Source organism: Trachypithecus francoisi, unplaced genomic scaffold, assembly GCF_009764315.1.
Source record: "Trachypithecus francoisi isolate TF-2019V2 unplaced genomic scaffold, Tfra_2.0 Lachesis_group16, whole genome shotgun sequence".
In the NCBI taxonomy this organism is placed as follows: domain Eukaryota; kingdom Metazoa; phylum Chordata; class Mammalia; order Primates; family Cercopithecidae; genus Trachypithecus; species Trachypithecus francoisi.
The window spans coordinates 48,739,405-48,765,894 of record NW_022681461.1 but is presented as its reverse complement, the minus strand read 5'-3'; the positions used below and the strand labels follow the sequence as shown (position 1 = coordinate 48,765,894).

At 40.5% G+C, this 26,490-nt stretch overlaps 2 protein-coding genes across 3 annotated transcripts in view; one reads left to right on the top strand and one right to left on the bottom strand.

The window, feature by feature from the left end:
- ADAMTSL1 (ADAMTS like 1) overlaps positions 1-26,490 on the bottom strand; it is a 979,130-nt gene that overhangs the window by 184,936 nt on the left and 767,704 nt on the right. For both annotated transcript variants that reach the window (XM_033237422.1, XM_033237423.1), the window contains 2 exons: positions 15,112-15,413; positions 6,617-6,746 (listed from right to left, as the gene is read on the bottom strand). In XM_033237422.1, the coding sequence (XP_033093313.1) occupies positions 6,617-6,746; positions 15,112-15,413 (432 nt within the window). The remainder of the gene's footprint in view (positions 1-6,616; positions 6,747-15,111; positions 15,414-26,490) is intronic.
- Positions 9,687-26,398, top strand: LOC117098609 (ras-related protein Rap-1b-like). The gene is made up of 2 exons (XM_033237425.1): positions 9,687-10,122; positions 25,667-26,398. The coding sequence occupies exons 1-2, from the start codon at positions 9,732-9,734 to the stop codon at positions 25,684-25,686; spliced, it is 411 nt and encodes a 136-aa protein (XP_033093316.1). The 5' UTR covers positions 9,687-9,731; the 3' UTR covers positions 25,687-26,398.

Below are 26,490 nucleotides of genomic sequence, written 5' to 3'. Positions count from 1 at the left end.
AGATGTTAAGAAACCAGAAAAGCTTCCCTCTCAGGATGTAATTGCATGGATTTTCCTAATGCTGATGTTTCTATCTCTCTAGAATGAGTCATATCATATATGCTTTCAGGTGACATGATGGGAAGGTAGATCTAACCCCTTGATTTTCACCCCAAACTCATGCAGCAACTAAATATATGCATGGAAGGCAATTGTCTTTATTTATTTATTTATTTAGTTTTGAGACAGAGTCTCACTCTGTTGCCCAGACTGGAGTGCAATGGCACCATCTTGGCTCACTGTAACCTCCTCCTGGGTTCAAGTGGCTCTCCTGCCTCAGCCTCCTGAGTAGCTGGAATTACAGGGGCTAGCCACCACACTTGGTCAATTTTTGCATTTTTAGTAGAGACATATTTTTGCCATGTTGGCCAGGCTGGTCTCGAACTCCTGATCTCAGATGATCCATCCACCTCAGCTTCCAAAAGTGGTAGGACTACAGGCGTGAGCCACCATGCCTGGCTTCAAAGCGATTTCTAATATCATCAAAGCTTATTTCTCATAGATTCGAGGCTGATGTAACAGGTGATCCTTTCCATGGTCATACATGGAAAGGAATATCTTTAGGAAAAATGAAGATTTTAGCCCTGAGGCAAATAAACATACGACCTTTACTCTTGTTGATGTCAAAATGCTGCTGGGGACAGTTGTGATCACTGGGCTAATACAGTCCCACTAGAGAAACAAAAGAGACTCTCACTGGCCCAGTCAGGCCCAACTATTAAGGAACAGGCTATGGTAGGTTCCTACCCATCAACGGAAGAAAAGAGAGAGACAGTGTAAGATACATCTGAATTTACCAAGGGGAAGGCAGTAGTAACAGCATTAACTCTTCAAAGGCGCCTGGATATGGACTCAATTTCTGTGGATGCCAGTGAGCTCTGGTGTACTTTTGCTTTAAGCACTTAAAAGTTAGTATGGACAGAGCCAAAAGGCAGCGTATGGAAATTTAGGAGTACAACAGAAGATAAACCAATATTTCAAGAGCATGTTGAAACAGTAACCTTTAAAACAAGTTGTCACAGGGGAAGAACATGCAAAGCTTTGAAAGCTCCATCAAATAAATTAAAATATGATTGTGTTAAAAGGCAGCACCTTCTGCTCTAGCCATTGTAAGCTAATATAAAAGAAAATTTGAAATTGAAAATCATTTGCTGCTAGTATACATGGATTTTGTTAGTGTATAATAAAATAGGCATTCTGAAGTATGCTTTTAAAGAGAAGACTCTGTGACCTTTCAGACATGTTTCTTAACTCTCTCCTTTCAAACAGGGATTCTCAAGCTTCGTTTATAGCTCTTGCTGGTTCTAAGAACCATCCTAGGTCTGAGAACAGAGACTGGGGCTGGGGCAGGGGGAGGGCAGAAACCAAGCACTGTTCCTGGAATTATGAGCTTTTTTCCGCTTCCCTGTTTATCTACTCTGTACCACTCAGCTGTTCTCTGTTGCACAGAAATAAAAGTTTAGTTTAAAAAGTATGTTAGAACAAAGCTGCAGAAATTGCTTGGAATTTCCTTCATTTTCAGCATCTGGCTTTCATTGCTTACTTCATTCCCCTCCTCCACATACGTTTACCAAATCTTTTCAACACACACTGGCCTGGCTATCAAATGCTATAATTAATAACAGTCATACACTTTTTTTTTAAAGGTAGTACTTTCTGCTTTTCCTTGGGCTGCTCTTGTCATTGCTATTGTAAACCAGGGAGATAGTTGTTAAAGCTTATTATTATTTTGGAGACAGGGTCTCATTCTGTTACCTAGCCTGGAGTGTAGTAGTGTCATCACAGCTCACTGCAGCCTTGACCTCCCTGGGTTCAGTGATCCTCCTACTCTAGCCTTCCAAGTAGGTATGACTATAGGCACCCCGCAACCAACACACGCCCAGCTAATTTTTGTATTTTTTATGGAGACAGAGTTTTGCCATGTTGTCCAGGCTGGTCTTGAACTCCTGATCTTAAGCAATTCATCTGCCTTGGCCTCCCAAAGTACTGGGATTACAGGCATGGGCCACCACACCCAGACTAAAGCTTAATTATTAAGACTTTAGGTAAATAAAAACATCTAATACAAGTTAAGGCCTGAATTTTTAAAAATCATGTTTTCTTTTAAACTAGAAGTACTAGTTTGAAAATGAAAAGAAAGGAGAAGATAATGAATTTTTCTGAGTGTCTACTATGTTCCTATTTCAGAGATGAGAAAATTGAGGATTCAAAAGGTGTATGGCCTCTTGAAGGTCAGATAGCTGAAAGTGACAGAGCAGGTCTAAATCAATGTGCTGATTCTTTTATTTTGGTGTCTCAGGGATGTAAAAGATGTTTAGTGCATAATATTAAATGACAAAATCAAGTTTCCCAACAATACACACGGTAAGATCCCATTTACAAAGGGAAAAAGCTTTATCTATTTGTATATGTTCTTATATGTATATAAATTCATAGAAAAATATCTGGAAGTATAAAGCAAAGCATTAACAATGGCTATCTCTGGGTAGAAGGAACTAGAACTGAAGAAGATGGTGGTGAAAGGGGAAGGTGTACCTTTTTTTTTTTTATTACTCCTGTTGTGCTTGCGTTTTAAAGAATGAGAATATTCATGTATTCCTTGTATAATAATAACACAGAACACCTCCTTATTAGGAACGGGAGGCTGATTTCTTTTTTAATGAACTGCTCTTAGGTCCTTTTTGGGCATTTCTCCCTTCAGCTGATTCCACCACTGAAGGAATGGGTGGATGATATGGCTTCTAGACACACAAATTACTCATTAACTTTCATGGAAAATTCTCACTGGCAGCTCACGAGCAAAAATGGTCCTAACTTCTTATGGTTAATCTTAGGCAAAATTGTGAAGGGATTAACATCTGTCCTCCATATACTACTTTCAATCTTTCCTGACAATCAAACTCTTCCCTAGGTAATGCCTATAACTTACTTAACCTCCACCTCTCCCTCTCTTTTCTATTAAACCTTGTCCTTGTATCCTTACTTGGGGGATACTTTGTCATACATGCATGATAACATAAAAGGTTCAATCCTGACCGTGCGCGATGACTCACGCCTGTAATCCCAGCAATTTGGGAGGCCAAGGTGGGCGGATCATGAGGTCAGGAGATTGAGACCATCCTGGCTAACACGGTGTAACCCTGTCTCTACTAAAAATACAAAATATCAGCTGGGCATGGTGGTGGGTGCCTGTAGTTCCAGCTACTCAGGAGGCTGAAGCAGGAGAATGGTGTGAACCTGGGAGGCGGAGCTTGCAGTGAGCTGAGATCTCACCACTGCACTCCAGCCTGGGCAACAGAGTGAGACTCTGTCTCAAAAGAAAAGAAAAAGAAAAAAAAAAGATTCAATCCTGAGGCTATTTATGTTTTAAGTTGGCATTTAAAGCCTTAAGCTTAAGGAAAGGATCAACAGCATCTGGAAGGTGGGAGAGAAGGGATAAGGAGGATGCAGAGGAGAGAAAGCACTGAGGTCTTCCCAGCTGTCATTGATAATATGGTCCAAACACTGCTACCTATAAATTTTGCCCTGGTCCTTTATACTCATTTATATAATAAACACTTAATAAGCATCTGCTATGTGTCAAACATTATACTAGGTGTCAGAAATATAGAAAGGAGGATTCAGACACAAAGCTGATAGCAAGAACTTTAAAATCTAGTACTCTTCAAACAGAAAATAACGATTTTAAAAAAGTGTTCTAAAAAATGTAGGCACTGCATGCACACAAACATATAAATTGGAACAATCAGAATACTTTCAGCTCAAGAAAACATCTTCCTGTCGTGAATAACCAGGTATGAGGATATATCTGCCTAAACCTGGTTAAAGTTAGACATGTGCTTCTGAACAATCCCTGCCATCACACAGAGTCAAGAGAAGTCAAGTTTAACCTTAGAAAGCCTGGCTAAACAGTTTGGACTTGCCCTCTGGGGCCTTTCGTATTCTCCATGTGATCTGATAACTCTGACCACATACAAGAAAAAAAGTGGCTTCCTAACTGGTGTTCAGTGGGACTAACGACTGCCTGGGAAAGCTATTTATCTTAACCAAGGGGTGACCTCTCAGAGACAAAGGCCCAGCGGCTAAGACTTGAAATGTCATTTTGTTATGTCCCACCGAAAATGCTATGGTATTTTTTTAAACACGGGCATAGCAGCACAGACCAAGACCCCAAAGGACACGGTCTAGAAACTTACATCCCATCAGAAGATACACAAAAATGTACAGGGAACGCTGAACCATGTGGGGTAGGACTTGTGAACTAAAGATCTAAATTGCTTCCAACAGAACAGAGGTTGTGGGTTGTGTGGGAAAACAACACAATATTATGCTCCTACCAAACACATTTTCTCTTCTGTATACATGGAACACCAGGAGAAGGGAAGAAGAGATTTTTCTCTAACATCAGAGTGAGATATTCCACAGGAAAGGAACCTCCATACAAATATCACTTTTAGAAGGAAAATCTATTTTGACTCTGGGATGGGATTAGGCCATTATAATTTGGTCCCCTTTATTGTTATAATTAGCAACCTTCTACAAATGTTTAAACGTGTATGATCGACCCAAGAAACTCCTGGCTGTGCCCAGTGAGAGGTCCTGCCTGTTGGCTTGACAGTTGGCTCCTGGGAAATCAGAGAACTGAGTTTATCTGGAGCAAATGCAAATACATTCAGCTCAACAACAGTTCTTGCCTGTGAGTCAACAAAAGGGTCACAGGATAACCTAACCGTATCTAACTTAACCACAGTTAGTACTCTGAGAATGAGAAGTAACATCTCATGTCTTATTCCTTTTGCTGCTCAGAGAAGGATTTGGGGACCACGAGTCCCAGCAGTTTTAAGCAAGTCCCAGGCACTGACTCCTCAGCACTGCCTCAGCATTTGGGTGTTGTTACAACATAGGAATGTGGTTAGAAAGACCCTTCTGCATATTTTTCAAATAATGGCAAATAAGCAGAACAGAAATTACAGCAATCATTAGCACACAGCAGAAGCAGCTGTTTAATGCTTCTGCCTCCAAAATAAAGAATCACGGGACATGTGAGCAAGTCATGGTGACCTCAGATCATCATGTACAACCAGTTCACTTTGCAGATGTGGAAACATAAAGGGCAGACACCTTGCCCTATGCCACAGAGCTAGTTGGTGACAGCAGGATGAGAAGCCAGGCCTCTTGGCTGCCTGACAAAGAACCTTGCAGGCTTTCCATGCTGAATCGATACCACTTCTTCCTAGATGACAGGACTGTAGTCAAATAGAAGTTTGTGCCCTTTGCCCATGCACTCAGGCTCAACAACTAGAGAGCTGCGAAGTTAGGACAGAGATGTGGAACCAGGTAGGGCAGGGATAGAAAAGGAGGTTACTCAGGATTTCATGTACTGGACCTGACTTGGACTCTATCTTGTTGACTGCTGTTCTCATCGGCGGGGTGCTTCTCCAAAGCAGTGGCTGACTGATTTTCTGGTTGACTTGGAGAATGTGGCATGAGTTGCCCTCTTAACTTCTGTATTTGAAGAGAGGATGCCCTTGTCCACCATTCAGATCATCATACAGAACAACTCTGGTGACTAGCAGGAGAAGTGTCACCATGGGATGTGCCTCCATCTGATTGCAGGAGGACTATGATCTGTACCCTCCAAGTCCCAAAGAAAGGAATCTAGCCAGCTGGGAAATAATACAAGCAGTGCGTCAGCATGACCAGCAAACTACTGTAAATGCCTGACAACAATGCAGTTATTAACTGCTTCTTACATGACACACTTTGCAGAAAGAGAAAAACTATCATTTGAAATCAGCATTCCCCCTTTTATCTAGGATCTGACCCTATTCAGGAACATTTCTTCATTCCATCAGCAGATTTGAAAGTCTGGCTTTGGTTCTTAAATGTCTCCCTTCCAAACCCATAGATGAGATTTGCTCAAAAAGAAGTATCTAGAAGGCAAGTTTCTTAAGACACCATAAAATTGTATGGACTGAAGCAGTGATTGGATTGATTAGCTCAGTCAAGGCTGTGACTCAAGGTTGGATAATAATGAGACCCAGGCAGGGCTGAACAATGAAATGATCTAATTGATTTTACGCATGTGGAATGACACACACACAGCCAGAGCATGCTATAATGAATCTGCATGCTGTGTGCATATAGATTTCACAGTGGATCAACTATACCACCCAATTGCTTCAGGTCCTTATGTTTTGCAATTCACAGATCAGTTCATTACTATAGTGTGAATGCTTAGGACACAGGCTCAAAGGTGGCAGAACCCATGAAGTCTGTGGTCACCTCATGTTCCCTTTAGGGGAAAGCAACTGTGTGGCACACACACCTACCAGCCATGCCACAGGCTCATGTGCATGCACAGTATCTTCTAGACTCTGGCATGACCATTGATTGGGCTAGAATTCCAAAACCCTGGTTTCAATTAAACTTAAGTGGATTTGACTAAAAGTTTGAACTGATGCTAATTGGTTTTCAAAACACTGAGTAACAATAAGTGTTTCAGTCTTGCCCACTGAAAGATGCACCCAGTTCTGTATGTGTCCCTGGACAGCAGGGCAGGCCACACATCCCTTACCTTGCTGGGCAGGGATCCAAATTGCAGGATTTCAGGAGCTGTGGGGGCCGGCGGCTGGTCACGCATAGGTTCTCATCAGCAGGCTCCTGAGTCTGTTTGTTCAAGCAGCTCACCACAGCCTCCTGGACACCTGGGTACAAATCACACGGTCAGGCCAGAGTGCAAAGTGGGTGTGTGTGTGGGGGAGTGATGAAGTGTGGACAAGGCAGCTGGTGGGAGGTCCCTGTGATCTGTAGGACTCTGGCTGCATGTCAGGGATGGCAGTTTAAAGCCCGGGACTGCCAATCTTGTCAAACATCACTCGAGCTGGGAGAAAGTACTCATAAGCTTGCTGCCTCTGGGAGCATGCTCCTTGAGGAGGGCAACTCCTCCACAGAAGAAAGGCTGCTACCTAGACTCTTGAAATGCTTAAAAAATGCCACGAGGCTAATGCCACCAATGCTGGAACGTGATAAATCAATGCATAAGGAGCACAGGGTGACAAAAAAGGGCCTAAGAACTTCACATCTTGTATTTTAATCGATAGGAGTTTATTGTATTTGGAAGGGAGGCCCAAGGTCATGTTTTACATCCAGAATTCTGGAAACTGCTAGGCTCTTGAGGTCTTGAATCTAGGACTCCAGTCTTTGCTCTTTTCGTTCTGATTCTGGTTCATTTCTTTTGTGACCTAAGGCAGCAGCCTTGGAAGTTGGAACAAAGAAAGAGAATAAGATGCATAATAACCACAGCCATGGAAAACAACCTTTCCACTGACACCCACATGCCCTGACTCAGTGCTAGTGAAACAGCAGTTTGAGCAGTGACTGGCACACTGGGAAGTTCTCCAAGGTGGTCTGCAGGGCCCTTGGAGAGATGCTTATTTTTATTGTACTTTATTTTTAAATTGTTTTTCAAGGCAGAATCTCGCCCAGGCTGGAGTTTAGTGGCACGATCTCAGCTCACTGCAACTTCTGCCTCCTGGGTTCAAGCGATTCTCCTGCCTCAGCCTCCTGAGTAGCTGGGATTACAGGTGTGTGCCACCACAGCCGGCTAATTTTTGTGTTTTTAGTAGAGATGGGGTTTCACCATGCTGGTCAGTCTGGTCTTGAACTCCTGACCTCAAGTGATCTGCCCACCTCGGCTTCCCAAAGTGTTGGGATTACAGGCATGAGCCATTGCATCTGGCCCCCTTGTGGAGACATTTAAATGAGCAATGTAATAACCAGACATTTCATTTTGATGCCCAGTCATAATAATAGCTAACATTTACAGGATGACCACTATTAACCAGGTACCAAGGCTAAGAGCTTGGCATGCATCAACAATTGCACAAAGTAAGCAGCATTTTTATCCCCATTTTACAGATAAGAAAACAGGCTGGGAAGGGTGAAAAGACCTGCTTAAGGTCATACAGCTGTAAATGGTAAAGCTGAGGATGGCTGTGCCCTTAGCACTGACCAATAGACTTAATATTTAAAAACATTAAGAGGCTGTCATATCTACTTCCCCGGAGATCTTTCGGAATAACCTAGGCGTTTGTCTGGAATCATTTCAGCAGAGTTCAGTTTAAGTGAAGAGGCAAGACAGGACATTCTCACTAATTTGCCTTCAGCCATACATAGCTGTGTATATAAAGATACTTACATTTAAAGATACCTATCTATAGCTAGACATTTATATATAGTTATAGCAGAGTCTGTGACTATCCATGTACTTAGCATATATATAAACACACACATATTGCCTTGCTTTATTTTCTGCATTGCTTCATCAGACACTACCTAGTATAGTACATATAGTACATATAGTCTGGGAGAGCAGACCCATCATGCTGCTCTCCTCCTACATACCCTGTGTTTCTCCAAGAAGTCATCAGCTCAATCATCGGCTAATACCTGCTAGGCTGATGTGACATTAATCTAGTCCACTTAGGAAGACCATCATTTAAAAAATGACTCAACCGGAATCCAAATCATCTTTCTTCCTTGTAAGTCTGAGAAATTAAACATTAAAAAAAAAAAATCACAAAGTCGGGCGCAGTGGCTCATGCCTGTAATCCCAGCACTTTGGGAGGCCAGGGTGGGCGGATGACCTGAGTTCAGGAGTTCGAGACCAGCCTGGCCAAAATGGTGAAATCTCATCTCTACCAAAAATACAAAATTAGCCAGCTGTGGTGATGCACACCTGTAATCCCAGCTACTCGGGAAACTGAGGCAGGAGAATTGCTTAAACCTAGGAGGTGGAGGTTGCAGTGAGCTGAGATCACACCATTGCACTCCAGCCTGGGTGAGAAGAGCAAAACGCCGTCTCAAAAATAAATAAATAAAAATAAAAAATGAATCACAATATTTACCTTGTGGCTGTGATGGTATCTTTATATTGTCTTTTTTCTAAATTGTTTATGAGCTTCAAGATTTAATTTAAATATATCATGGCCAATTCAGGGTGGAGCATTTGAGATTTCTATTAGACATTCAAATTATTCCATTATATTCTGTAATGCTGACTGCACGGTGTTCTCCTGGTTGCAGCTCGGATGAGCCATTTGAAATTCATGGCATGATGACACAGCCAAACACTTCATAAGAAACTGTTGATGTAATCACTGATACTTCCCACTGGAATAGTCTAGCATTATTAAGGTAGTGACGAGAAGTCACTGGATGTAATTTTCTACCCCATGCAGAATCTAGAGCTGTGGTTATCTTAGAAGTTAAATTTTTAACTCATTTACCTGTTTGGTAGTATTCAAGAGATTCTAAATGAGACTCTAAAATAAAACATATTTTGGCTTTATTCATCTGTTGAAAACCTTATGAAATTGGGTCAACGATCCTGAGGCAGGAAGTGGGCCATGGGCTTGTCACATGCTTTACTTGAAAGTGACTGTATCAGGTGTGTGAGTAATGTGACCTGTGTTTCCACTTTGTGAACTCCTTCTTGATAGAACTTAGGCCCTTCTGGACACTGCCAAACCTCGCCCAGAGTCAGGTGTGTAAACCAGCCGGAGTGGTGGCGGCAGCGGCAGGACTGCTGTGGAGTCGCGAGTAGCAATCCGGAGGGAGCGTGGGAGTGATACTGGCTGCGGGAACCCGGTGACAGTGTGAGAAGTACTAGGTTTCTACAAGTTTGCATCATGCATAAGTATAAGTTAGTCATTCTTGGCTCAGGAGGCGTTGGAAACTCTGCTTTGACTCTACAATTTGTTCAAGGAATTTTTGTTGAAAAATATGATCCTATGATAGAAGATTCTTATAGAAAGCAAGTTGAAGTAGATGCACAACAGTATAGGCTTGAAATCTTGGATACTGCAGGAATGGAACAGTTTATAGCAAGGAGGGATTTGTACATGAGAAATGGACAAGGCTTTGCATTAGTTTATTCCATCACAGCACAGCCCATATTTAATGATTTGCAAGACTTGAGAGAACAGATTCTTCAAGTTAAAGACACTGATGATGTTCCAATGATTCTTGTTGGTAATAAGGATGACTTGGAAGATGAAAGAGTTGTAGGGAAGGAACAAGGTTGAAATCTAGCCAGACAATGGAACAACTGTGCATTCTTAGATTCTTCTACAAAATCAAAAATAAATGTTAATGAGATCTTTTATGACCTAGTGTGGCAAATTAACAGAAAAACTCTATGCCTGGGAAGGCTCGCGAAAAGTCCTCATGTCAGCTGCTTTAATGTACTAAATGCATTGCAGCTCTGAGTGAGGTCTGAAGAACTGTTGCCCAATTCAGCAGTGCCAGCATTCCAACTTTGTTAAACCTAGCAACATCTTAAATGGACTTTCCTGTGGTGGAACCCCTCAAGAGGCAGATGAAAGCTACTACATCAGTTTGCACATTCTAATCACTTTCCAGTATCACAAGAGAGATTTTTCCTTATATAATAGTCCTAGAGTATGCAGCTGGTAAAAGCAGAGGCTACATCCATTATTACTGCTAAGAGACATTCTTCATCCACTAATGTTGTATACGTATGAAAATGGTGTACTGAATACCCTACCCCTGCCTCATACTTTGTATAGGAGAGTACAATAATATAAATCGTAAAAGCATCACTATTGTAGCATAATAAAAGAAAGTCCAAAGAGCTCCTATGTGGACTACTCCAGATAACTTTGCTTCTTTGATACTTGTAGTTTATTGTAGTTTTTGTTAAAAGAAATTTAAGGTCATTATTATTGTACAAAATAAGTGCTTTGATTAATACAGCTATAAAGTTTTTAAAATTTTTTTAAAAACCTATGGAGACAGTGATCTTGTCTTTAAAATACGATAGTCCTTTCAGTATAATGTCTTAAAGACACTGCCTTTAATATCTGTTGGGAAGGAAACGTCCAGAGTTTTCAAATTTCTTATTATGTGTTCCCTTTTTTGTTTATATAAGGAACAATGTTTATAGTTATATGTACAGTGGGTGTCTACGACAAGAAGTGTATATTTTCAAACAATTTTTTAATGATTTAACAATTTTTACAAATCATTTTCAGGCTTCTGCAGCTGTGGATTATCACTGTGAATTGCTTCCTTGCTCATGCATAAGTGTATTTGCAATCCCAAATATACAGGTTTAGTATTTTTGCCTGTTAGTGATTGTTTTACATGTGTAACATTTTGGTTGAGATGTTAAATGGTGGACGAGTACTGTGGATGTGAATGTGGGAAGTAATTTTAATCATATGTAATTGGTCACAAGGCCTAATTTGCAGTAACTATTGCTGTTTTATTTAACAATGCCTTGTTGCTTTGTATGCATTAATGTTTGGATGTAAAGATTGTGTCTATCCAACAGTGAGCCACAATATTTAAACTGAGCACCCCAATGTTACAACTACTTTGAGGTGGACAAATGTAAACTAAAAGCCTTAATTAAAGTGGTTCCATTTTGTAAAAAAAAAAGAACTTAGGCCCTTCTAAGACTGCAAGGAATGGGGAAAGTAAGGGCTACCTTTCTAGAAAGACACCAATAATTTCCTCCCTTAGGTTTGTCAAACACAAATTTACATTACCCTAAACCAATAATCATAGCTCAGAAATTAAAATAACTCAGGGGGTAATGAAGTGCTGAGACTAAGAAGCATTCCAGAGTTACTACATTCTAATCTAAAGTATTCTAAAACAAGGCACTAGGCCTCCCCAACGCTGTGCGTTCAATCTCTGTTGTCACGGGGACCAGTTGCCTCATCCTTCTTAGGTGGAGCCCAGGGTGGTGGGTGAAGCTAAGGACAGAAGTTCTGTCATAATTAAGTAGTATCTGGGGTCAGCCCTGTGGTCAACACTCAATACATTTTTGTAGGATGAACAAATGCAATGGCTAAAGGGCAGGGCATTCTAAGCACAGCATGCAATTGAGGCTGAGGGGAGGTGGGAATGGGATGCCTGGGGAGGATGAACCTGGAGTGAGGGAGCCGCCCTGGAACTGGGAGTGTGGGAAGCTGGAGGAGGGAAAAATTCTGAGGGTTTCACCTTAGAGTTCACAGTAGAGTTGGCCCATGGGAGGCAGGCACGACGTGAGAAGTTAGCTCATCAAGTTTGTGCTCTTTCCAAAACAGCTAATACATGCTCTTAGGAGGACATTGTAAACCGACAGAGAACATGTTTAAGCACAGTAGTTGATGATTCTGGGTTTTCTTTTCTTGACAGAAGCAAAAAGGAGAGAGGACTTGTAAGAAAAGGGGAACAACAGGTACAAGGCTTCATCTTCCATTTTTGCTGAAGTCAATGTCAAGTTTTCCCCCAGCTAGATTTTAATGTGGATTTTACTGTCTAGGAGTTCAATACAATAAAGCTGATTGGGCTCAGAGTTGCTTTCCTTGATAACACCTACAGTTCATATGTGGGAAATTAAAATCTAACAAGGAGGTGATAGTGGGACACAGGATACAGATCTGAGCAGGTTAGGCTCACATGCGATCTTCCAGAAAATGGGATTTTCAGTGTTTATATCTCCCAGAATAGCATAATTGTTACATGATATTTGATGACAGCTCAGGGAAACGCAGCCACCAACTACAGACTAAATTACTAACTAGTTCCTTCTGGTTGCTACCTCTGCTAGGTGAAAGGTTACTTTTATGTCTATCCAATCTCATCTCTTGAGATTACAAAAACAATAAAATTAGCCTGACCGGCCCTACAACCCAAAATTGATTTAAAATCTATTTACTAATCCTGCACATTTTTTGTTGGCTTCAGCAGAAATAATTAAAAATATATATTACCTTGTGGGTTACATCTTGGTGAAACATCAAAGTTGATAACACAGTAAAATCTTACTGCCAAAGACTTGAAAAATATACATGTCCTATATACCAAAATAATTTTTTAGTGCATATGGGCATCATATGGACCATATAACCCAAGCATATTTTCATCACTTTGGAATTTTCAACTCTCACATTTTAGGCATAAATATATTACCTTGGCACAGTGACATAACTGAAGGTAAGTGTGTTCCGTTGTTGACATTTAAAGACCCAAGAAATTTCAGTAACATACCCTGCCTTGAATATAAAGGATGTACAATTTATGTTATATAAAAACACTTCATTTCTATAGGTAGAGATCAATTGTATCTCAAACATCCAAGTCTTATTTCTAAATCAATATCTTCTGAAAACATTTTAAATTAAATACATTCCACATACACTCGACACTTCGAATTTTATACCCTTGGTTGGTCAGCAGAATGGTTAGACTCTTAAAGAAAAAGGTATCTGGTTATTTATATATTCCATTACTGCATCTATTTTTTCCATCTGTTCATAAAGTTCCAGGCTTGACTTGTAACTGAGAACCATAACTGAGAGATCATAAATAATGTTTTAAAGCACATTTGTTTTAGACTAGAAATAATGATCATTCAATTCAGGTGATCATGGAAATTGGGGATGAAAGCACAACCATCTGAATTCTGAGTCATCTGTTATGTTGGAAAGAAGCAACTGTAGCCACTGGCTAACAGCCTTTCTACCTGATCTCTCAGCTCCTGCCCAGGCTCCAGAGATCACCAAAGCTTATTTAACACTTCTCTCTCATTAAGCGTGAAAGAAAAGATGTCCTCAAAGTGAGTGAAGAGTCCCAAATGAACACAGTTACATTCACTGAGTTCCAGGAAACTGTCTTCCAGAATCGTTTGTTTTAACATAAGAATTTAGGTTTTAACATACCAGGGCTCTCCATTAAAACACTTCAGAATTCCAGGGTTTGAAACTGGAAGACATGGAAACAAACAAGAACTTCGAGGTCAGGACTATTAAACGCTTACAAAAGACCTGCTGGAGAAAATTGATTCTTTGCTAGTACTTGTTCCACTATTCATTCCTTTTCAACTACATGTGAACAGTGTGGCACATTTAATCTTACGTTCTCAATCACGACAAAAGACGCATTTTCAAAGTTTCTAAAATGTCATGGTTTAGAAAACAGTTTTGGGAAATCATTTTAGTACTTTTTTCCTCCGACTATTGAGAATCTTTGCTGAGAAAACAGAATCTCAGCATGCCCAAAGGGGTTACTGATAGCCAGGGAAAGATCTGGCACTTCCTCATCTATTAAAATCTCTCTTGGGATTAGACATAGGAGATGGTGTCAATATGAATCTACCATATTTTTAGAGCGAGAAGAAAGATCGTAATCTTGAAGAATCAATTGTTGATTTCAATGCCCTCCTCTGCCACTACAATCCTGTTCATAACATCTGAGTCACTGAATCTACTGTTCTATCACCATTGAATACACCAAGGAGAACCAGGTGGATATATGTGGAAACATTTAACATGAGTTAACTAATACTCATAATGAGAAAGCTTCAAGAATTCTCTAGGTGCTTAAAGAAGTATGGTATGATGGAAAGACACTAGACAGAGAAAGGAACGCTTTGTCCTACTCCCAGCTCTGTTGCTCACCAGCTGTATGATCTTGAACAAATCACTTTGTTCCTCTCTTAGTTTTCTCATCTGTAAGATGGGGATGGGGTCAGACTTTGATCTTTAAACTCCTTTCCAGCTCCAGGTAACCACCGTATCAGTTACCTTTTAGACACTCTTCCTCAAGATGTAAACAGATTATTACTTTGGGAAATCAGCTGAGTACATTGGAGGTACTCCGACTAGTTCTTGGGTCTTGGTTCACATGGCATGCACTGAGGCAAGGGCAGAGATCAATAAAACAATGTTGAGAGCACTGCCAGCTCAGTGTCAACTGTGTTTCTCAGCCAGATACACGAAGATATGTTGCAAGACATCAGAATGACAACTGAAAGCCAAAGCATTTGTTGTACTGGCCACTCACAGCTGACAGTCTGAGAGCCACTGGAGCCAAGAAAGAAATACATCTGTGTTTCATTCAGTGTGCTTTACATTTAGAATGGCTGCCTCCCCTCCTAGTCCTACTTATCATTCTTGGATTTGAGGCAGTCACATGACCCAGCTGCATGCAGGAAGAGAAGAGAGAGAAAAAGAGCAAGAAGTTGGCGGGGATCTGAGCCAGAGTCCCCTTTCTTACCTCCTCCACAGGACTCGGAGCACTTGGTGAACCCCTCATACTCCCAGTCATACAGCTCGTCGAAATCCTGCAGGCCACCGAAGAGCCCATCTGTCTCGTCTGGGTTGAACTCAGGAATTTCCCCACTGCATGGCCCTGCATAACAGGCACGCTGGGATGCTGGCTTGGGCCCTTCACACTCATCAACAGGCAGGTCAGCCACGGACTGAGAGAAAGACAGGAGCACCTGGCACCTGACTATTCGCACCTGGGTCCCCACACCACAGGTGACTGTGCAGGCCGACCAGGCCTCTGGGATGAACCTGCAGTCAGCAAGCAAACAAGAGAACAGGATGAGAAGCCCCAGGCAGGAGGCTATGGGGGTTGTGAGGGGCTGCATCCCACCTGCCTCCACTGCCCAGAAATGTCCCAGGGGTGCTCAGGGCTCCTCCACCCTGTCCAGTGATGGTGCTTCAGTTTAGTTCATAAGCGATTTTGCCACTGTTTCTGGGTTGCTTGCTTCATGAAGGTCACATGAACTCCCAGCTGCAAGACATTCCAGAGGCCACCTGCTTGCTCCCTGCTTTGTACCCACAGTGGAAGCTCTTCCAAGCAGGGAATTGGTGGTTTCTTCTCCTCGCTCTAAATTCCAGTGGGATAGGAATTTGTTTTACAAGACCCCACTAATAAAATAGGATGCTGGAAAGAAGACGGCCAGATCCTGTCAAACCAAGATGGCAACGACAGCAACCTCTGGTTGTCCTCATTGCTCATTATACACTAATTATAATATATTAGCATACTAAAAAGACACTCCCACCAGTGCCACGGCAGTTTACAAATGCCATAGCAATGTCTGGAGGTTACCCTATATGGTCTGAAAAGGGGAGGATCCTCAATTCCAGGAATTCTCCATTCCTCTCCTGGAAAACTCATGAATAATCTACCCCTAGTTTAGCATATGATCAAGAAATAACCATAAAAATAGCCAATCAGCAGCCCCCAGGGCTGCCCTGCCTATGGAGTAGCCACCCTTTTATTCCTTTACTTTAATAAATTTGCTTTCACTTTGCTCTGTCAGCTAGCTCTTGAATTCCTTCCTGCATGAAGCCAAGAACCCATGAGGTCCCACCAAGGCTGGACCTCAGTTTTGGGGTTTGCCCTGTGACACCAGCACTTGTGCCTCTTGCAAGTGGCTGGCTATTCTTATAGCAGACTGATACTGATAACAAAATAAGCCCTTGGAGATATTTAAGGAAGTTTTTTTTTTTTTTTAAATAGTCTGGGTCTCATATTCTATAACTTTCTTTGTTCAATATGCTTCCCGAGATTTATTTATATGTATAAGAAGGTATTTTTGTGTGTAAGTTTCCAAGAATGGTGCAAAGTCTTGTTCCTCACACATTCTTTGAATTAGCCTGAGCTCCAATTCTTTTTATATCATAGAGAAAAGCTGTGCTACAAATGTAAATCCACAGGCATACCACTGTAAATGAGAGGTTTTGCATTCAGACAAGTGTGCTCAACATCCTCACACCCAGTCCCCTAAAACAAGCTACATTAGTAAGAACTTCTGAGTTTTTCTCTAGAATGTAGAAAAATACCCGAATCTCCAAAAATGTCCTCCCACCTTCATTAATCAACCATGACCATAACTATAATGACCTTGAGAGGGACCTAAGGAAAAAAAAAAAAAAAGCCCAGAAGGAACCACTAATAGTTTCAAAAAGTTAGTATAATTCAGACAAAAACTTTGGGATGATTTTTTATTTTTCATTTTTTCCATGATCCTATTGCTTTCTCATAGGGAGTCATGCTGAGGAGGCATGCAAACCTGGCTCCTTAACCTTGACTTTGGCAGACAATGAAAGATCTGATAAGAAGGTTATAGCATTAGATGCTAGCAAGTGCAAATGGTTCATATCTGGTTCAGGGAAATTGAAATTCTAACAGCAAACTGATCCAAGTTTTCAAACTGGAAGGAACACAACAAACATGTGGCCTGGACCTGAGCCTGGGCTTCATGTGGAACAGGGGTGGTCTGCTCAGAAGATAAGACTTCCCCCAAAATAGCACTCAGTGCTCTGAGGCATGGCAAGAGACTCTTTGAGAAAGGCCCGACCCCAGCTACCTTTGAAGAGTCATCCACTAGGAGAGAACAAAGGTCCCCATATAGCCTTGTCAGGAAGGTGAATGAGGGTAGAATGGCCACCCAGAATTATCCCAAGAAAATCTCATCACAATTTCACCTCCCTCTCACCTTTTTGACTTCTTTGTTCCACTTTTTGCATGTAGAGAACTTGGAAAAAAATGGTATTCTAAAATATTAAAAAGTCTTCTTGCTTTAAATAATGCCCTGGCAGGAGCTTTTTAGGAACATAAAACCAAAAGCTGCCAGCAAAATCGTTTTAACCCTTTTATTACACATCCACATCCACCTGCCTGGCTCCTGTGACAAGAATCCTAACAGATACACAAGCACCGAATTTTGCCACACAGGTGCAGACACAAAGGAAAATGCATGCTAAACTATTTTGTGTGTAAGAAAGACACAAAAGCAAATGATTAGCCTGCCAACTTTGACAACGGTGTGATGAATAACACTTCGTTAATAGTGTGGTACCAAATTTTGTTTTCGAATCAGAAAGATGGCAAGATCTTAAGAAGAACTGCACCCTACAAGCTTTTTCTATGCAATAAGAATTATGGTTCTGTTGCTTATAAAGAGCCCTCTTTAGGAACCATTATAACAAGGCAAGGGCTGGCAAGCTTTTTCTGTAAAGGGCCAGATTGAAAATATTTTAGATTTTGCACACTGTGTGAACTCTGTTGCAACTACTCAACTCTGCCATTGTGGAATGAAATATGTAAACAAATTAGTGTGGCCGTGTTCCAATAAAACTTTAGTTTTAAAAAGGAAGTGATGAGATGGTGATGGAAGGGTCTTGATTTGGCCGGTGGACTATAGCTTTTCAACCCCTGCTATAGGAAAAAACATTTGGTAGAGATACAAACACATTGAGATCCATAGATAATCCTCAAACTTATTTTAGGTCTTAGTTTCCATCTCTTTTCACATATATAAGCTTATGGAATATGACAAGTAGCCAACTTGATTGGTGTTTTCTAAGTGAACCCCAGATAAGATCTAGAATATAAATGATGCACAAACTAGACCCTTAGCTCTGCTTGTCTATAATATGAATGACTTCGTATTTGATGTCATTCCAGAACTAAGAAGATACACCGAAAGCACATAAAACAGAAAGGCCATTCTACTGAAGCCCCATGAACTTGTTGCAATGGTTGAAACTCATTTTAAGGCATCATGCTTCAATTAAAACATATATACACATGCACACACATATATATATATACACACATATACATACATATGTGCGCATGCACATGTGTGTAATTTTTTACTATCTAGACATTTAGGGTTAATAGCAAAAACAATAAACGTCTGTTTTATGTCTCCCAAATGAGAGTTTTATCAAATGTGAAACAGCCTCACTGGCTTATCTCCCAATCCACTATCCTTAGGTCTTCATCGAGTTCACACCAATTAAAAACAATTTGGTTTTTAAGTGGTGCTGTCCTTTGGCAGTCATCTTAATTTCTCTAGTGCATACAGTGTATGATATAATATAATCTCTCTTACTGAAGGCAGGAGATTATGTTTCAAAAGAAAAATATCTGAGAGTGCAAATGGCCAAATGAATAATAACTGTTTTTCATAGGAGGCTTTTCCCCAGGTCCCTAGATCTCCCAACTCCGTATTTAGTATTTTGAGTTTTCTGGCCACAAGTGGGAGGAAGCGAGGTCAGTGAGAGGGCAGGCAAGCGAGTTAGGAGGTTTAATTCTAATGTTTAGAAGTCTCATCCTGAACAGCACTTGCTGAGCTAGAAGCTTTAAAGAGGGATATTTAAAATAGAGGGAAAATTTTTGTTTTTAAATCACTATGTTAATCACTTTCATGTAAAAATGGACAATAAAAACGTTAAAATTTGGGAAGTTTAAAAATTCTTTTTGTTGGCCGGGTGCTCACGCCTTAATTCTAGCACTTTGGGAGGCCGAGGCAGGCAGATCACCTGAGGTCAGGAGTTCGAGACCAGCCTGGCCAACATGGTGAAACCCTGTCTCTACAAAAATACAAAAATTAGCCGGGCATGGTGGCAGGCATCTGTAATCCCAGCTACTCGGAAGGCTGAGGCAGGAGAATTGCTTGGGCCCAGGAGGCAGAGGTTGCAGTGAGCCAAGATCGTGCCACCACACTCCAGCATGGGTGACAGAGTGAGACTCTGACTCAAAAAAAAAAAAAAAAATCTTTTTGTTAGCACCACTACTGTTGGATGAATGAAGAAAAGTTTGACAAATGAGTTCTTTAAAAGATGGGTGAAAACTTCAGAAGTAACTGACATGAATTCTGTATTTAGTCTTTCCTTTCAGGAAATTAAAACATCAACAACAACAACAAACCACACCTGGCAAATGAATGATGTATGCTTCTGGCTGGCCTATTTGCAAGCTTAATTGTTCCTTTCATTAACAAAAAAAGTATTCTTTAATTAGAGTAATTACCAGTCTCTTTTATGAAATAGAAAACAGTGACAATAAAATTCACTTGTAAAATCCCTAAGTGGTTTAAAAGTTTATTAGTGACTATTATAGAGTTAGAAGCATGCACTGAAATAATAAATAATCACTTTATTAACATACTGTTAAACAAAAACAACTTACTCTTCATTGATTAGTCTCGTGTCACCACAGATACTAGCTAGCACTAGAGAGGAATTCAAGCCAGCTGCAGAAATTGGCATAAGTAAAAAGGAGCCAAATCTTAATAGCCAACACAATGGGGAAAATGCCTTGAAGGCATTTCAGAGACCTTCACAGCAGCCCTTCCCAAATGTTAATAACCAAGACAATGGGGAAAATGCCTCAAAGGCATTTCAGAGCTGTGGCAGTCCCTCCTATCACAGGCCTGGAGGCCTAAGAGGGAAGAATGGTTTTATGGGCCAGACCCAGGGCTCCACTGCCCTGCAAAACCTTGGGACACTGCTCCCTGTGTCCCAGCTGCTCCAGCTTCAGCCGTGGCTTAAAGAGCGCCAGATATGTCTCAGGCATCTGCTCCAGAAGGTGCAAGCCATGAGCCTTGGAGGCTTCCACATAGTGTTAAACCTGTGGGTACACAGAGGGCAGGAGTTTAAGCTTGGAAGCCTCTACCTAGATTTCAGAGGATGTATGGAAATGCTTGGGAGTCAAGGCAGAAGTCTGTCGCAGGAACAGAGACGTCATGGAGAACCTCTACTAGAACAGCATGGAGGGGAAATGTGGGATTGAAGGCCCCACACAGAATCTCAACTGGGGCACTGCCCAGTGGAGCTGTGAGAAGAGGGCCATCATCCTCCAGACCCCAGAATCGTAGATCCACTGACAGCTTGCACCATGAACCTAGAAAAGCTGCAGGCACTCAACTTCACAGGGGTGGAGATGCCCAAGGCCTTTGGAGCCCACCCCTTGCATCAGCCTAGATGTGAGACATGGAGCCACAGGAGATCATTTTGGAGCTTTAAGATTTAATGACTGCCCTGCTGGGTTTCTGACTTGCATGGGGTCTGTAGCCCCTTTGTTTTGGCTGATTTCTCCCTTTTGGAATGGGTATATTTACCTAATGCCTGTACCTCCCTTGTATCTTGGAAGTAACTAACTTATTTTTTATTTTACAGGCTCATAGGAAGAATGGACTTGCCTTGTCTCAGGTGAGAATTTGGACTATGAACTTTTGAGTTAACGCTGAAGTGAGTTAAGAATTGGGAGACTGTTGAGAAGGGATGGTTGTATTTTGCAATATGAGAAGGGCATGAGATTTGGGAGGGGCCAGGGGCAGGGTAATATGGTTTAGATTTGTGTCCTTGCCCAAATCTCCTGTCAAATTATAATCCCCAGTGTTGGAGGAGGGATCTGGGGGAGGTGATTGCATCATGGGGAGAGATTTCCCCCTTGCTGTTCTCATGATGGTGAGCGAGTTCTCACGAGATCTGGTTGTTTAAAATTGTGTAGCATTTCCTCCTTTGCCCTCTTCCTCCTTGTCCAGCCATGTAAGATGTGCCTGCTTCCCCTTCTCCTTCTACCATGATTATAAGTTTCCTGAGACCTCCCTAGCTATGCTTCCTGCACAGCCTGTGGAACTGTGAGTCAATGAAACCTCTTTTACTTATAAAGTGGCAAGTCTCAGATAGTTCTTTATAGCAATGTGAGAACAGACTACTGCACTGACCCTCAGGCCTAATAGGTACCCTATTAACCTCTTTGAGCATCTTTCCATTTTCTTAGAACAGCTACCAGTCTTTGATAATCACAATGCAAATCTTTATGTAATAATTGTCCCCCTCACTTGACCAAATCTCTATGAAGGTAGAACTTCACGTAATAGGAGCTCAATAAATAATTTTTCAAAGAAATAATGGATTGATAAACAGAAGGATAAGAGTTAATGTTATGATTGACTTGGTACTGTGCTTATTCTTAGGGCCAAAGACTGAAACCAAGCTAGATAAAGAAGCAACAGCCAAAAGACTCTAAGAAACTAAGTCATACTTTTCTGTTCTAGGCATTTCACATGAGGAAATACAAACCTCTTCCTACTATAGGAGTTTCATATGGCTATAGAAACCATAAGAAACTCCTACAGCAGGAAAAGCTTAGAGTTACTATACCCAAACGAAGCAGCTATTGTGGGCTTATTCATTTATATTTCTTATAGCCATACTTGGGCAGTATAGGCCTGCTGAATTTCATCTTGATGGGTTGTTAGGTAGTTATGTAGCTTGAGGTAAGTTGAAATTCTGTGTCTATCACACTTCAGTGAAATATCAATAAAATGTCATTTAGAAGAATAAAATATTAAGGGGCAGCTTTGAGACAGATGCTGACTTCAATAATTTTTACAGGACTCTGGTCAAACACTGCCTTATCATACCATCAGCTACTCAACAGTGAAGTGCTGGAGCACTTTGGAACTGTTCCTAGGTTAGAGAAACCCAAAGTAGAACTTTTGTCTTTTTTATCTACTTTTTAAAACCCAACATCCATACAATTTTGGTGAAAAAGGAAGAAAGACTACTCACTACACGTAGCAGATACAAATAAAGCCAAATTATTCTTTTCAGAAATGAAAAGTGAGGATATGACACTTGTTTCAGATCATCTTTCTTTCTCTTTGCTTTTCTGACCTAAATGAACAGAACGGGATTTGAAAATTTGCTTTGCTTTTCCTTGAAAATAGTCTGCTTAAAAGGCCACATCCCAGGGACTCAGATGCCATCACAGCTTACAATGCTATCACTGCATTTGTAGTTCTCAGCTTAATATTGGAATGTAGTTTAAATGCCTATCATTTTCCCTGGCTTTGATAAAGATTTAAAATATTGGAAACCAATACTTTTCATGTACCATTTCTTCTTTACATGGAACGAAATTAGTTTATCTTGTAATTTTGTGAACGTTTCTTTCCCTTAATTCAACACGTTTGGCAAAGCTTTCCAATGAAAAGTTCAGTTCATTAAAAATGACCTTAATGGACTTAACATATATTGGTGGTGACAGGGTGCATACTTTATTTTGGCACACAAGGATCCCATTAATTTGTCTTTGTCACTCTCTAGGGCTCTGCTAAGCAACAGTTCAGATTTAGCTTTCTGAAAGTAGCTACAGAATGAGCAACTGTGGTGACAGAGGGAGGGGCTGATAAATTTAGAACTTCTTGGTTTGCAATCAAGGCTTTTCTAATGACTACATAAAAATGGCTCTATCTGATCTTGAGTTTATTATTGATTCTGCTGTCTCTGTGTATGGAGATCAAGTATATTTAACTGAGAGTAGACAGAGGTTGCTTTTTCACCCAGGCAGCTTCTGAACTTTTCTCACTCATTTTTGTAATTCCTCATAAATCTCTTTTTATTTAAATAAAGATTTGTCTCTTAAACTCTGGGCTAACTCAAAAGTATGGTGCTTATAAGTGAGTCTTCAAAGATCCTCAGGAGTGTAGACGAAGAAAAGCAGTAAGGTGGTGTGAGCTGGGAACCCACTAGCTGAGTTTTGAGTTAATATTGTTGTTCTCTCTCAAATGCCATTAGATACAAGATGTGTGAGGCAGATACAACAGCTGCCTCAATTTCTCTATTTGTAATAAGTGGTTATTAGACATCATAACTCCCTTAAAGATTCTCTAGGAAAATGAATGATGCTAGAAAAGGCCTAATCATAACAGCACTTTATATACGTAGCACTTCCTGCATACCAGGTACTTTACACAGATTAACTTAAACCTCAGAAGAACCCTATGAGGTAGAGATTATTATCATCCTCACTTCACAGGTGATAAATGGAGGCATATGGGGTTAAATGACTCCCAAGGTCAAGATTCACACACAAGCTCTGTGTCTCTGGGGCCCACACTTTTAGTCACTGTGCAGAGCTGTCCTGCATGGAGGTATGATAAAAAATCAACTTGTTTTTTACTCTGATTCCAGCAGGATTGTATCTTTGTCAGGGCATACAAACACTGAGACTCACCCCTCACCAGTTCACACAGTTGGCAGCTGAATACATCTGAAAAAAATCAACTTTAGGAAATTATCTGTGACTTCTATAGCCTGTTTTTAACATATAGGTAGGAATATCTGAGGTACACATAATGATACAAAATATCTGATCACTTGCTATGTAAAAAGATCATATATCTTTCCCCAAGTACTAGTTTTGGAATCAAAGCCAGATTCAAATCAGTTTGATCATAATCTGTCAAACATCAGTTCACATCAACATCCCCCTCAAACCTTTTCAATGTATATATTATATTCTTTTATCATTTATTTCTTGTGTTTATGCATTACCATGTAGTAGCTTAACTATTTGATATTTTATCTTAGAGGTAGATGAAATTCTAACATATGCTAGTAGAGAATCTGGAAATTCCATAAATAAGTCTCCTGAACTCCTTTTTAAATCAGTAACCCTCTCATGCTATGATACCCAAACATCAAATTGCATTTCTTATAGACAGCTAGCTCATTTCTTCAGTCTGTGGATAGACAACCAGTACTCAACACTTTGGTCACAATCCTATTGCTCTTGTGGTAAGAATGCACTAAAGGTTTCTTGAGAGCAAAGACTATGGTTATTTTTGCAATACCTGCACCTGGTACATAGAATGGCATAGGGCAAGCAATTTATAGGTGAGTTTAGCTTCCATCATTAGGAGATGTGAACAATTTAGCAAGTCTAGTGGCTCTCTAAAGTCATCTAGAATACGGAATTAGCCCAAGAAATTATATTAAGCACTTTGCTGCGGCAGATAATAGGGAGGAGGCCAGAAAGGAAAGTGTTGGAAATGAGAGAGGTCGAGACTATTGTAGGGGAAGGGTTGATGCTGTCCGGCCAGTGTGAGGCTTTAGCTCTACCATATGCCAGTTTTCAAAATTAAGTGCTTTTTTTTATCTTATAATTCTAATGCTCAACTCTTTGCTCCTTGAACATTCTTTTTGTTAATTGAATAATCTGTGAAGTGTTTAAATTTCTTGATCTTAGATTTCTTAAGAATCATGAATCATCTCACCTGTTTCTATACATAAACAAGATATTCCTCATTACTTTTCTGTGGCCTGAGATTCATGAAGAGAATATAATTCAGGTATCTCGTATTTAGAATATAAATAGTAACACTATATGGACCCATCAATGATGTTTGGTTCACTACATTTTGAGGAGGGATATAAAAACACATGCCACACAATTAACATTTCTAGCCACTTAAAAAAATATTAATTCACATTCTTAACCACTGAGTTAAGTCATCTACATTCTTAGACTACTTATTGAGTATAAATATGGACTAATGAAAACATATGCTTAAATATATCTTTAAATACTATTTTCAACAAGGTAAACAAGGCATTTAATGATTACAGAATCACCATGGTGACTCTTATTGGCTTTTCTATATGCATCTAATTCCTTGTGGGTTCTGTTCACATAGATGCATGACAGGAATTTCCCTTTGCTTCTTATTCAATAAACCCCATTGCTAAGCTGATGCCATCTGGCATCCAGATACTACTGCTGCCTCCTGCTTACTTACTTTTCTTCCTCTTCTTCTTCTTTTTTGTAATGGCTCACAACAAGGTTATTTATGGCAATACATTTAAGCCCTGACTATTATGTTGAAGCACAAATATAGTCTCCTAATCATGCAAAGCCATTGACTGAAAATCTAGTAAGATAACTCAAGATCTTTTCAAATGCAAGATCACGGCACAAGAACTACCCAATCTTACCTTTGAAAAAATGGCATCATTAAGGCTCTCCACCTGGTGAATGCCAGCTATTTAACAAGAGAATGCCTGGATAAAATGGTTATGTTGGCCACACTGTGTCCAAAGCAACTGGCATATCCCATTGGTTCTTCTGAGCCATTGAAGAACTACTGGCAACTGAAATATGTCTGGAAGAACTTGGCTTCCCTAAGTGCCAACTGGTCCTCACTTTCTCTACCTGGGATGCCTTGTTTTAGAGATCAGGAAGAGCACCTAAAGCATCCAGACTATACCTTTTTTTTTTTCTTTTTTTTTACAGGAGTCCCTTAGCAAATTACACCTTCTAGGGCATTAGGTGGCCTGTTAGTAGCCTGAAGGAGTTAAGGAAATGAACAATTTCCTTCGGTTCCAACTCAGACAGGCTTTCTAAGGTAAGCTGAATGACTTCCTGTCCAACAACATTTCTTTAAATGTACTAGGGATCATCATTGTATCATTTTTCCTCAAGAAATTAAGCTGTCGGAAGGGTCACACTATGTACTTGCCTGGGTGATGCATGTCAGGCGATAGTGATGTTTATGCATATATCTCAACCAAGACTAAAACTACAGTATAAAAATAAGAGATGGAAAACCTGTCAGTAATTTTTTTAACTTCCACTTGATTAACAAATATAATTGTACTACCACTTTGCAGTTCCAATTCCCCACCTAATAAAGGTACACTTTTGAGTTTCCAAAAAGACTTAGAAGGCTATTCCTACATATTGTTCCATGAAAGCAACCAGATGGGCTCAATCTGGCATTTAAATGATGTATCCTAAATCTAACAGCACTCTCAACAGCTGGAGGGAAATTCGAAATGACATAGTTTGAACCTTAACAGAAGATAATTTTATCAGTCTTTTCCCCATCTCCCCTTTTCTACTACTAGCATGGCACTGCTATTACCCTCTCCCAGACTCTCCCAGAGTCTTAGTAATTGTAGAAGTCTACCTCAATGGTCAGAGGCATTTGAACCAGGGCGACTCCATCTCAAATAGGCACTGGGCAAAATGAGGCTGAGACCGGCTGGGCTGTAT